Raw genomic sequence first — 12,464 nt, 5'->3', positions numbered from 1 at the left:
AAGTAAGCATGCCCTTGCTTCCACCCACACATAGTTTGAAGCCTGTTAAAACCACAAGTTTACACTGGTCAAGTCAAATGACTCCCGCAAAGAGCCCAAGCTGTGGGACACTAATATGCCTATGTGGAGATTGTGTGACCAGTAGTAGTATAAAAAGCCTCCTAGCAACACTCTTCACAAAAGCCCTCTCTCTCAAACAAACTGCTCTGGCCAAAATCAGGGATCATCGAAACCAAGCCACGCTTTAAAATCCTGAGTGTTGTGGAAATGCCTCCTTCCCTCCAGCGCCCCTCTGCCAGCACGCCCGTGTAGCTGTGTGCAGGTATGGCACCAGGTAATGCTGCAGCTAGTGTTTAGGTCCATCTCAGGGTGTACCCTGGTCTAGGAAGCAAGGCCTGGGCCTCATCAGGGCTTGAATGGAAGGGGCACCACCAGCTCAGCATTGGAACTGCTACCGGCATAAAGGGATTTCTTCATACACTGTAGAGGACACACAGAAGCTACCCACTGACCCGAGGATCAGACTCCCATTCACAGGGTCTTTCCTCTGTTCCCTGACAAGAGTATCTTCTGCAAGGCGAGGCTATCAGCTTTATCCTAACCCCCAAACCTGGAGGGCTGGGACATCACCTTTACCCTTTGACCTGTCCAGCATGGATGGCTTTGTCAGGAATAAAACTCCCACCACCACAGCTCATTGGGTCATAGAGGCTGGCAAGCAGCCCTGTCTTGGCATGGTACCAGTCTTAGCAGAGGCTGTCAAAAAAAGGGCACAGTGACAATGAATTAATGGAGAAGGGGGGCACTGCAGAGCTGGGAGGTTTGGGGACCTGGCAGCACCTGTCACAGATGGGCCCAGCAGCACAGCCGAGTGAAGAAGGGGAGTGGAGCTCACAGAGGTGCATGACTGCAGGCTTCTTTCTTCCCGGGCCCCAGATCCCCCCCACCCCCTTCCTCTCAAGGTACCCGTGGAACGTGCGTGGGCATGGAACAAAGGTGCTGCCTTTGGAAAGAGCTGATTTATTTTAACAACATGCGCTGGCAGCCATAGGCAAAAAAAAGCCTGCTATAAACAACTCCCAAACGTTCCCGAATAAAGGCTGCTGGCAGGGCAGGTAGAATGTTTAGCAGCATAAATAAATGCATTGCAAAGAGAAATACTTGGATACCCAAACCTGCGCTTTCCAATACGATAAACAGAAAATGATCCCTGTAAGCAGTCCAGGAACCGGCCAGGCAGCCCCCGGGCCTCTCTGAATAGCTGTGCACCACGACTGGGGAAACATCGGAAATGCTATGCTTTGGTTTCCCAGTCGCATGGTCCAGGTGCGGGACAAATGACTAGCACGCTGTGCTGGGGTTCGGTGGTTCGTTGCTGGCTGGAGAAGCTTGGCTTTGAATCGGCTTGAGGGGCAGGGCGGCAACAACCCTTCCCTACTTGCAGGGTTCTGGGTGCCTCTTGGCCCAGACATCTTGTGTGCCCCACGGCACCATCTCAACAAGGTTTCCAAGCAGGAATTCACTCTGCCCAAATGCCTCGAGGAAGGGCTGCCTTGTTTCTCCCAGCACGGCAGAACACCCTTCTCCACTGAGCCATGGTACCATTGCTGTGGCACATGGGCCCAGCTGCTTCGAACAGCGGCTTTCTCCAGGTCCCTGGCAGACTTGCAGGTGATGCCAGCTAGCATCGTCTCTACCTGTCTAGTAACATTTGCTGCAGTGTCCCCAAGCATGCTGCTAGAGATGCCCAAGAGGCTATGTCCACTCCCATCCCATGACAATCTTCACAGGAAAGTTTTAGGGAGCTTGCCCACGTAACTATCTGCCTTGTTGTGACCCTAGTGGGGTGTCCTCAAGAAGCACCCCCTCCACAACTCCTCTGTGACTGCCCCTGACCAGAAGGAAGAGGAAATGGATGGAAGCCATGTTCCCCAATCCTTTCCTTCAGCCCCAAATCTTGCCACCTCCATGGTTCATGAGTCCCAGAGACAAAGCTCATGAACCGGGGAGGTGGCAAGAGGAGGGAGTGACCTGGGAAAATGCACCAGCCAGCATGTGGTCTCAGAGCTGCATATGCAGTCATACAGAGCATTATGGAGCAAAACTATGTACCATGCACCCCTACAAGACGCAAGCAATCTCCAGATTGCTTCTGGTCAGTCCCCACAGCAAGCGAGAATGGCTATGAGCATATATATGTGCACGGACCTCCGATTCCTGCAGGAGTGGCTATTCACAGGCAAGCCATGTGCAGTTCATTCCCAAAGTCACCCACGTTAGCACAAAGCAGTTCACTGTCTGGACACCGGACACTGTCAAAGTCTGTCCTTAAACCAGACCACCTCAGTGCCCTCTTTTAACTGACCGTGTTTCTGGCTGTCGACAAGCAACAGATATTTTGTCTGCGTGTCCCCTCCAGCCTGCTGGCCATGGTCTCTCTGGCCCTGTACCAGTATTATGTAAAAGACAACGTGCTGCAACCATCATGGGAACCTCTCACTCCCTGAGAGCCAGCCTAGTCATGAGGCATCTCCAGCAGGCTCTTAATTTACTGCTCACACCACAGCCATCTGCTCCGATGGGAATTATGCCTTTCTTCGCTGCTGGGGCATGGCGTCATGAGCCAGGGAAGTGTGGAGGAGGCTGAGTCCCCAGGAATTACCCTCAGCATTACAACCCCACTGGGGGCATATGACAGGCTGAGAGAACACCCCTGCCTGCAGATTTTCAAAAAGCCTAGTAATCCCAGAGATGCAAGCATCATGCCTCTCCCTGGCCACACAGCCAGGAGATATTTCCACTGAGACAACTGTAGAGCAGGGCTCCTTTCCCCTTAGATGCTCAAGGGGGGCAGCACGGGGATATGCACCCCACACGCCATGCCACCCCATGCCCCAAATCATTCTGTCACTTCCTGCACAGGCCCCAAGACAACACCGCTGTGCAGCAGGACATACTTAATAGCTTGTGCACCTGCAGCATAACCTCGCCCCAGCAGGGAGTTTCCAATACCAAACTGATTGGCCACCAGCCAAAGGCAGGCCCAAGCTGCAAGCTTCCCAAGCGTGAGAACCTCCTGCTTCCCATCATTCAAATAGATCTCCTTTTGGGGTCTACGCACTGCTGTATGCTTGCCTCACCCCCCCCAGGGCCCTGCCTTCTCCATCCTACTGCTGATCACCCCGGATCTGCACCCCAATCCATTGAAGGCCATTTGCACAGGCCCTAAAGTGCTCTCCCTGGTGCAGGGCCAGTTAGCAAATGCCTGCAGCCTGCGCTGACTTTCCCTCGCAGGCTCCAGCTTCCCCTCTTCGCTTCCTCCCCCTCGCTGCTGCGTGACTCGTTGAAGTTTTGCACATCCCAGCAGATGCACCGTCCCATGCTTAAGACGGACGTGAGAACTTTGCCCATCTGCTCAGCATCCAAGCTCCCCACCCATGCAGAGGCAGGGATGCCCGCCCACCGCAGACACACCCTCTTGCTACATGGATGCACCATGTCAGCCAAGAGTGAGCATCCTATAGCAATCCCGCGTGTCGGGACTTTCATGCCAGCTCAAAAGCTGCTGGTCTCGCTTACAAGTGCAGACGTGGCCTCAGATAGCAGGAAGAGATTGGCAGCTGGAAAATAGGGCCACTTGAGCAGGAAAGTCCCTGACACTCCGTCAAAAGACACTGAAAAGTAGCCCAGCTAAGAGGGAAGAACCAGGAGGTGCTTTCCAGCCCTCTCTTTTCTGCTTCTATCCCATCAACAGCAAAGCTGTTGTTGGTATCATCTCCCTGCTGCTGCTAAGCCTTTATTTAGAGAGGCTGTTTCAAGCTCCTGGTTCCCTGTTTGAGGAGCAGGACAGACATCCAAGGATTTCATTACCCAGCAAGCCACTGGTCTTGTTGAAAACTAAAATACCTAAATTAGCCTTGTTGAAAACTAAAATACCTAAATTAATGCATCTGTAAAGCAAGGGCCCATTTAACTCATGACTATGTTCTCAAACCCAATGTGCTTGAGTTAGGTGCTTCATGAGCACACCACAATATTGAGTATGGAAAAGTATTTTAAAGGAAGGGTGAAGAGAGATCGCTTCTGTGCCAGGATCTGGCACTCCGACAATTCAGACACAGCATGAGTGGGAGACCGGCACGGGGCCTGAGCATCAGATTCTCCCCCCTCCTGCACCACTTCCATCCCTGGGGAACTGCAATAATGCCAGAACCGGTACGATAGACCGAAAGCGTCTGGCTCTGGATTTGTACCTGACTGCGAACGTCAGACTCCTCCAAAGGAAAATGCTTCAGACTACGTCTAGTTCTGAGCTCCTGGTTCTTCCTGGCCAGTGTTCGGAAACTTGGAGACAGACAAAGGGCTCATGGCCATGCCGGGGAAATGCAACTCAGGTTATATATCTCTTGAACCTTTCACGCTCTGAGCGCACAGCGCTGCAGCCCAGAACACATCTCTAGTTAACTAGAACAAATGACCTTATGTGATTAAGATCAGTAAGCTGCCAAACTTCGGGTGATCTTTCTTAAGAGATTATCTGCAAACAAAGGATGATTACCATGAGCCGGCCAGCTTGTTCTAGTCCCCGTGTCCTCAGATTTCTACTCTCACTTTCCTCCCTGTGTCTACACACACGGTGAGGAGCCAGAACCCCTGGAGTTACCGCTGCGGGAGGCTTAGCACACAGTCTCTGGAAGAAGAGAAAGGACAGGCCCAGGAGCTAGCACACAGGCCTGGGCAGCAGGCAATAGGTTCACGTCCCTGCTGAGGAGCCCCTGCGTGCAAGTCATGCAGCCTCTCAGAGGCTCAGTAATGAGAGGAGAATAGTGCTTCCCCGCTGCAAGGAGAAATTCAGCAAAGATTATGAAATAATGGGGCCAGACAAGTATGTAACACAGACAGTTCACAGCCCTCAGCCTCAGGTTCATCAAAGAATAAAAAGGTCAGACAAAGGGAGAAACACCCAGGCCCACTCTTTCCATTTGCCAAGCCCTTTGCTTGGGGGCAGAAGGTGGGTGCTCTTTTGTTACCAAAGGGAGTTATGCTCCACCTCTGAAACCTAATGAATCCAGAAAGGACTCACTCTCCGGCCCAGCCCTCTGCTGCTTCCAGCTGCCACATCCTCCTGGACTTTTCTGGTCCTCAGGTCACTGCAGTGACTCAGAGCATCTGGCTGACCCTGCTGGACTGGCTGTCACACCCCAAGGGTGTGGATACCATCTCCTCCAGGCTCCTCCATCACCTCTGTCTCCACCTGAGGCCTGCATTTTCTCCCAGAGGGAAATGCTGGTTTTGCATGGCCGCATGCGTTGAATCCCTGAGCGCAGGGGCAGCTCAGTGCAGGATTTCAAACGTGAGCCCGTCTACAGGCCGCGGCGTTGGCAGCTTCCACTGACTGAACCAAGAAGAAAGTAATGGACCTTATGGTTACCAACTCAGGGATGTGTCCGAGCGCAGACTGGCTGCCCTCCCCGTGTAGACAGGGAGGTTTTGTTCCAACATCGAGGAGCTATTTAGCTTCTTGACATAAAACACCAACACCGCCTGGCCGGCTTCCCATTTCTGAGTGTTTAGGATTCAAATGTTTTCTGCCAAACAAAGCTCACAGATCAACAGCAGCTGGGAAGTGCCCTGTTCTATATCCCACTTCCTGTGTTTATCATACCAAAGAGCAGTGATGATTGGAGAGCGTATTCTGGGAGCGCACCTGTTTATCCTCCCTCCCCATGACCCTCAGCAGTCTGCGGGCAATGCAACAGTGTGATTTTAATCAGGAGACGCCATGGTAGAATTGGAAAGGAGGCAGTAATGACCGCTCTGGAGCGCTTTTGTGTTTTAAGACCCACGAGCCGCTTTCCAAATACTAAACCGTGTTTGATGCATCTCCCAGCACTATGGGACTGGAGAACAGGTGGCTTGGGGGACCAGGAGAAGACACAGACTTTCCACTCTAGATCACAGGTTGCCAGTGCATATTGATCCTTCTGGAGGGCTATCGGATGCCGTGTGCGACTGGAGCTGCAGGCCAGATCCTGACATCATAAAAGCTGCCGCCACACATGGAATTATTTGGCCTCTTTGCTGGCTCTCTCAGCAGAAGGGCTGAGGATTGAGCGGGCCACAGAAGCCAAACTCCTCTCCGCACTGATGTATCCAGGTCACTGCCTAGCTGGCGTGGAGAAGCCTGCCCTGACGCTGCCTCGTGCACACACTGTCTGTGAAGACACAGCCAGTCCCTAGCACTGCCAGTCCGGCACCTGGCACCAACGCTAAACTCTCTGCAAGAAATCCAATCAGGCTGATTGTCTTTCTAGAGCTCAGGGGAAATGCAGCTGCAGTGAATCCTTCACTTTCAACTGGGAGGACCGAAGCAAGGAGCCACGAGCTAGCAGAGTCCTACCTACAGGAACAGGAATTAAAGCTTGGAGATTTACATGGATAATAAGAGTGTACCCAGTTCTAACAGTTCGTGCTAACGCAGTCTGGAAGAGAGGACTCCAGCTGGTGACTAGCAGCAGCGAGCTGGGCTGGTGTAGGGGTAGCTAGAACATAGCTGCTTAGGCCAGCTCAGGCATAAGTAAATTAAAGATCAGGGAGTTTGTGTTCACAAGATACTCTGAAAGCACAAACTGCTAATTAAGTGTTAAGTGTTATCATCAAGAAACAGCAATAATTAGGTGAAAGTAGGATGAAATTTTGGAGACAGACTCACTAACGCTGTAAAGATGGAGGCAGCGTCTCTTGGGCACTCAGAGATAGGCAGAAAGCCGAGGCACAAGCAACCACAGACAGAAAACCTTGGCTTGTCTCTAGTGGATGGCAAGACAGAGGAGTCCCTCTCTCATGTCAAGGCTCCTATAAAAGTGGCCTCGCTCCAGCCATCATGGCTGGTTTCTGCCCAGACCCCCTCCTCCTCTCCCAATACTTTCTCCCTCGGCCCCAATCTCTCGTGTCACTTCAAGCCCCTCTTCAAAATACATTTCTAGCACACAGCCTGTCTAGGCAGACCCAGCACTTTGCTTGGACCAAGACATAATGCTGATGCCACATCCCAGCACCTAGGGGTCATGTTTCTCAGCCGCACTCAAAAGATGCGTGATACACTGGATCTTTTCTTTTTGTTCATGTTATCGCCCGTTGTGCTGCCCTCAGGTACTTGCGATCCCAGTGGGAGCCCAGCAGAAGGAAACCCACCACTCGCGGTTCCCTGAATCAGTGAATCTAGTGCAGGGGGCTGGACTCGATGATCTCGTGAGGTCCCTTCCAGCCCCTAACAATCTGGAAAAATGGAAAGAAAAACACTTTGGTGTGGAAGTACCTTCCCCTTGTCACACCTGGGAGCCCATCAAACAGAGCAGCCCAGAAGACTCAAGTCCTAAATCAAGTCTTCACGCACCTGCCCCTGGCAAGAGCAGGGTGGAATCGAAATGTCGGCTCCAGCCACAGCGACTCCAACAAGCAACAACTCCTGCCCAAGAAACAGGAGTACCAGGGAACACCAGGGCCTGCAGAGCTAGCTTTCCTCTTACAGTGCACAAGGATTTAAATGCAGGCTCTGAGCTCTAGAGTGGCCCCGTACCCCAAAACACTGGGCACCTCTGAGTCCGAGGTTCATTTGTTGCCACCGACTCACCAAATGTCAGCACGTTCAGAGAAGGGGGGGAGAGAGCGCTTTCCAAGAGGGCTTGTATGATGAATGAAGCTTCGTCCCCTTCCCTGAGGGAACTGGCAGGGGTAATCATCACCCGGGCTCTGAAAGAGCTGCCTCGCCATGGAGAGGGAAATCTGATCTCATCGACTGGGCTGTTCTAATGCTCTCTTTATTACGCACGGTTGAAAAAAAAGGGTGACCTGCTGCTATTAATGAGCCCATCTGCCTGACACGGGTGCATTGTTAGAAAGCAGCGCAGACGAGCCGACACAAGCGCGGGGTGCTGGGAGAGGGGGGTTGTTTATGACGAAGCATACATTATTTATAGAGGCTGAGACAGGCAGGGAAGCAAAGGGCTTTCATCTAAAAAGTTCCTTGGCGTGTGCAAGCGTTGAGCACAAACCCAGACCGAGCTGGGGGAACAAATCATTATGTTGGCTCTGCCCCTCCTCTTTCCCTCCTGCTGGCTCCGCTGTAACTGCTGCCTACCTGCCACCACCAGCAACTGCTCCGGGGCTCCAGGGATGGGAACCCAGGGCAGTGCTGGACAGAGCAGTCTGCCCTGCTCAGCACACAGCATCTCCTTAAAGGGCGGCTCTGAGGCCTGGACCTGCAAACAAATTCAAACAAGAGTGAATCTGGAGGCCCCAAGAGCAGAGGGAGCTTTACTATGTGCAGATGCAAGGATTGCACCCTATTTTCCTTACCCCCAGCTTCAGCAGAGGGGCAGGGAGGCAAGTGAGAGGAGGACTCAGCCCTCTGGCTAAAGTGGGTTTCAGGGAAAGAGTTGAAGATCAATTTCCACGGGACTCCAGACAGCCCACCCCAGCAGGCTTTTTGCAGACGTGCCCCTTGGTGTGCACTGTGCCAAGGATGCCACTGCTCTCGCGCAGCTCCTTCTATACCTTAGCTACTCACTTCATAAAGAAATGTCGTTGCTCTAATCTCGGGGGCCTGCCCCTTCCCAGATCACATTCACCTCCTGCCACTGCTCAAACAGCTCTTCTCTCCCATCTCATTTGACATCTGTCACATCCATTAGGGGAAAGATCTATTCCCAAAGGTGCAAGGCCAGAGTCAGTGGTGATGTAATCCAGCACGTCGCTGCCATCGGCAGAGCTAAATTCACTTGCTACAACTCTGGCTTTGGCCCCTTTGTTGCTTTTTCAAACCTTGAGAACAGCCTAGCTCCAAGTAAAAGGCCTGTGCCCACTCTTGTGAACAGGCCTTACTCAGGCAGGAATCTCCTTGCTTTCAAATAATTTATCCTGAGTAACTGTCTGCAAGATGAGGCTGGGCTTCCCTACCCAATGTCACCAGTTCTTTCCCATTTCAGCCTCCTGGCTGGTAGCACCAACACACCAGAAATCCCGCTCCTGGCCCGGTACACTCTGCAGCAAGGACTCATTGGCCTATTTAGAAACCTTGACCTTCTACCTTAAAATGCCATCATCAGCCTCATCAGTCACCACCACCACCTCTTTTCCTGCCATGGTGTTTCTCCTAATTGTACTCTGAAGACTGCCCCCTCCGCTCCTGTCTTGAGGGTTTCTACCTTGGGGCACCGCTTGTGAAGAACCTTGTCAAAAGGGTTTGAAAAATCCTGGTAGATTGTCTCTGCCCTCTCCCCCTCCCTCTGTTATTTGAGTAGCTCGGCCAAAGCTTCCCAGTGGGTCAGAGTATCAGGGTCTACCCTTAAGCCCACCTAAGTTTTCCGGTACAGTTAAAACGAGGCTCCTAGCTCTTCAGTTCTCAGTGGCTCCTCTTTGGTAGCCAGACCCAGGGAATGGCTGCCTTTAGGAGCACAGGACTAGAAGGGACCTGCTAGGAAATCCCAGATGAGGCCCCTGCACATGCTGGCAGCCAGCTGTGCAAAGGGATCCACAACATCCACTTCAGCCCCTTTCCCACACTGTAGATCCAGGGCAGCCCCTACCCCAGAAACCCACTGCGGGCACAGGATGGGAGCGGGACACACAACGGGAGCACCGAGACCTTTGCCCTGGCAGTGGCAGGGTGTTTCTTGGATGTGTTCAAACAGACCTAGACAGCTGACCATGCCCCATGCTAGAGGCAGGCACAACCCTCACAATCCTTGCACCTGGGAGGTCTCTCAATACCTCCAGGGGCACCAGCACCCCATCTCCCACCTCTGGCTATGGCCAATGTCCAGGGCTTAACACTGAGAAGGGCAAACTCTTCCTTGCTTCTTCAGGTGACCAGCAGAAGCCCTGAAGCCTGGGGCTACGACCCATCAATCTCCTCTCACAAAGCAGGTTTTCCATTCCTCCGGCCGCCCCGGCAGCCCTGCTCTTCACCCGACACATTTTCAGCTCATCTCTTTTGGGCCAGTACGGCACATGCTATGACACAGTGAGGGATTGGTCTCCGATCCTCATCCACAGCTGAGCAATCTCACGTTTCAGCTCCTTCAGTACTCTCGTGCAAACGCCATCTGGTCCTAGAGATTCGTTGCACTCAAGTTATTTGAGCTGTTCCATAATCTCTTCCTCAGAGATTTCTTGCTCTGTTAATGCCGTACCGTGATTTCCTGTAAAGAATGCTCTGGGGATGGGAATTTCCTCATCATCTGCTTTAGCAAAGACTGCTGCAAGGAATTCACGTAGCTTTTCTCCAACAGCATCATCATCCCCTTTGATTCTCCTCATCTCCCCTTGGTGGTCTAGAGGCCTTATGGATACACAAGTGCTCACCCTCTGCTTTGCGCCCATCCAGCAGTTCGTTCTCCCGGCCCTAGGAAACTTGTTACTGCGTGAGCAGATTCTGACGCTGCCGGTCACTTCCAACAGAGCAAGAAGTGTCTCTCTCACAAATCAATCAGGAACATTCATTCAGAGGCATATTCTTATGCAACTCTTCAGCAAAACCTTTTTAACTTCTGCAGCCCAGAACCAAGCGTCAAGCCTATGTGTAGCTGCATCATCTTGAAGACTTCAGCAGCAGCTAAAGTAGTTCCTTAATGCCAAGAACAGCCTTCAATATCTTAATGACAACCGCTCCGAGACTTGGCACAGACGCGTCTCCAAGAAGCCCTGATCCCTCACTTTTATTGCTTCTGTGTGTTAAACAGATGCTTCTCGTGAAGCGAGGGCTCCTGTTTAATTACATTAATGTAATTTACTCCATCACACATAGCAGAATTGCTGCTTCATCAAAGCAGGTGCTGACTCACTTCCACAGGAACAGTTCCTTGTCTGGAGATGCCAAACCCTCAGCTGTCATTTTTGCAGCAAATAATCCATCACCAGGGATTCTGGCAACAAAAGGGGCATGCAGGCAATGGGCAGACAGATGGAAAAAGGGTGCTTAATAGGCTTTACCCCAAGCAAGTTCCTGAGCCAGTGCTTAGTCTCCCACGCCAAGCAATACTTCATATTGCCATTATGGATTTCAGACCAAGAGGCTTCCTCCCTCAACCGTCATCTCTGTGGCCGTGAATTCTCTAGAAGGTTTTGATTTCACTTTCAGGGATTCTTGCCGTACAAGCATGGCTCCCTCCCCGCACACGGGAACACCCCTGGCACATGGCCTTTGAGCGGCCCCCCAACAGAGATCTAAATATTCAGATTCCCTAAAAAGCAAAGGGTGGTGAGAACACCCAGGCACAATCGACTGGTAGGCAAACATTCCTACCAGTGGAAAAATACCAGTAGAAAAAGCACGTCCGCACTTGGGGCTCGTGCCAAGGCTGCTCTGTTTGGCAGGGGACATGGGCCTTCATACACCTGACCACCAGAGCTATAGCACAGCGTGAGTCTGCCGTGCAGAACAAGAAACCCCCACAGATGGACTGTACAGGATGGTTTAGACAGGAACCACGGATGTTTATCCCATTACCAGGATTAGGTTTTGTGACCCCTTTGCTCCTCTGTGTTTACTGCCTGTTTGTTTGCCTTCCCCACCACTTCTCCACTTCCCCCTGCTTTGTCTTCGGTATTCTAATCTCTCTCTCCTTATACGCTGCTCTGGGCACGTCCCTTCGCCGCATCGGGTGAAGCAAGCTTCAGCCCACTAAAGCTTGTGCCATAGACCTTGTGTCCAGATAGAGATATCTATCCACAGACATTGGTTCATTATCATGGGTCAAACCGGGGGGCAAATCTACACACGTCAGTTCGTCTCCACGGGGCAAACCTACAAACCTCCCCGGCCCCTGCCTGCGTCCAGCCTCGCACGGCTGACTCTGTCTCCGCGTGGCCGCACCTCGGACCACGGGGAGCCCATCTGCAATCCTGCGACGGCCGGATGGTGGGAGGAAACGGGCCGTGACAGCGTCGCGTGTGAGGGATCCAGGCCCTGCCCACGGAGGGGTCACAGATGGCTCCACAGTGGTCACCCTCACACCCCGCATCCCTGGGTGGCCGCGCCTCATCCACCGCCCCCAGGCGCAGCTCGGCCACGGGCCTCACTGCTGTGGAGGGGCCCCATGGCAAGGGCGCGGGGGCAGAAGAGGGGATTTACAGGCCCATGCGGGAAGTGGGTGGGAGGGGGGTCTAGCAATACCCCCACGTGGGACAGATGGGCCCGCTACAGCCCCACGTGGCGCCCCACGCAGGACCAGGGCAGAGCTACAGCCCCATGTCGCACCTGGGGGGTAAGCCCACCCCCACCTGGGACAGACGGAGCCAAACTGCACCCCACGTGGCACACATGGGCCGATACAACCCCACGTGGCACCGGGCGGGCCTTCCCAGCGCCGGCCCAGGGGCGCAGGGGCCGCGTTTCCGGGCGGACGCGCTTCCGGGCGGACCGGCGGGGCATCCTTCCGGGCGGGCGCACTTCCGGCGGGCGC

General features: G+C 53.1%; 1 protein-coding gene across 1 annotated transcript in view; it reads left to right on the top strand.

The window, feature by feature from the left end:
• Positions 1 to 11,989: 11,989 nt before the first annotated feature.
• Positions 11,990 to 12,464, top strand: part of PDRG1 (p53 and DNA damage regulated 1) — a 4,262-nt gene continuing 3,787 nt past the window's right edge. The window contains exon 1 of the mRNA XM_019539779.1: positions 11,990 to 12,148. Within this exon, the coding sequence (XP_019395324.1) occupies positions 11,990 to 12,148 (159 nt within the window). The remainder of the gene's footprint in view (positions 12,149 to 12,464) is intronic.

The sequence above is a fragment of the Crocodylus porosus genome, unplaced genomic scaffold (genome assembly GCF_001723895.1).
Source record: "Crocodylus porosus isolate Cpor-Errol unplaced genomic scaffold, CroPor_comp1, whole genome shotgun sequence".
Classification (NCBI taxonomy): domain Eukaryota; kingdom Metazoa; phylum Chordata; order Crocodylia; family Crocodylidae; genus Crocodylus; species Crocodylus porosus.
Note: the sequence above shows the minus strand (reverse complement) of the source record. Positions and strands in the feature narration are given on the sequence as shown.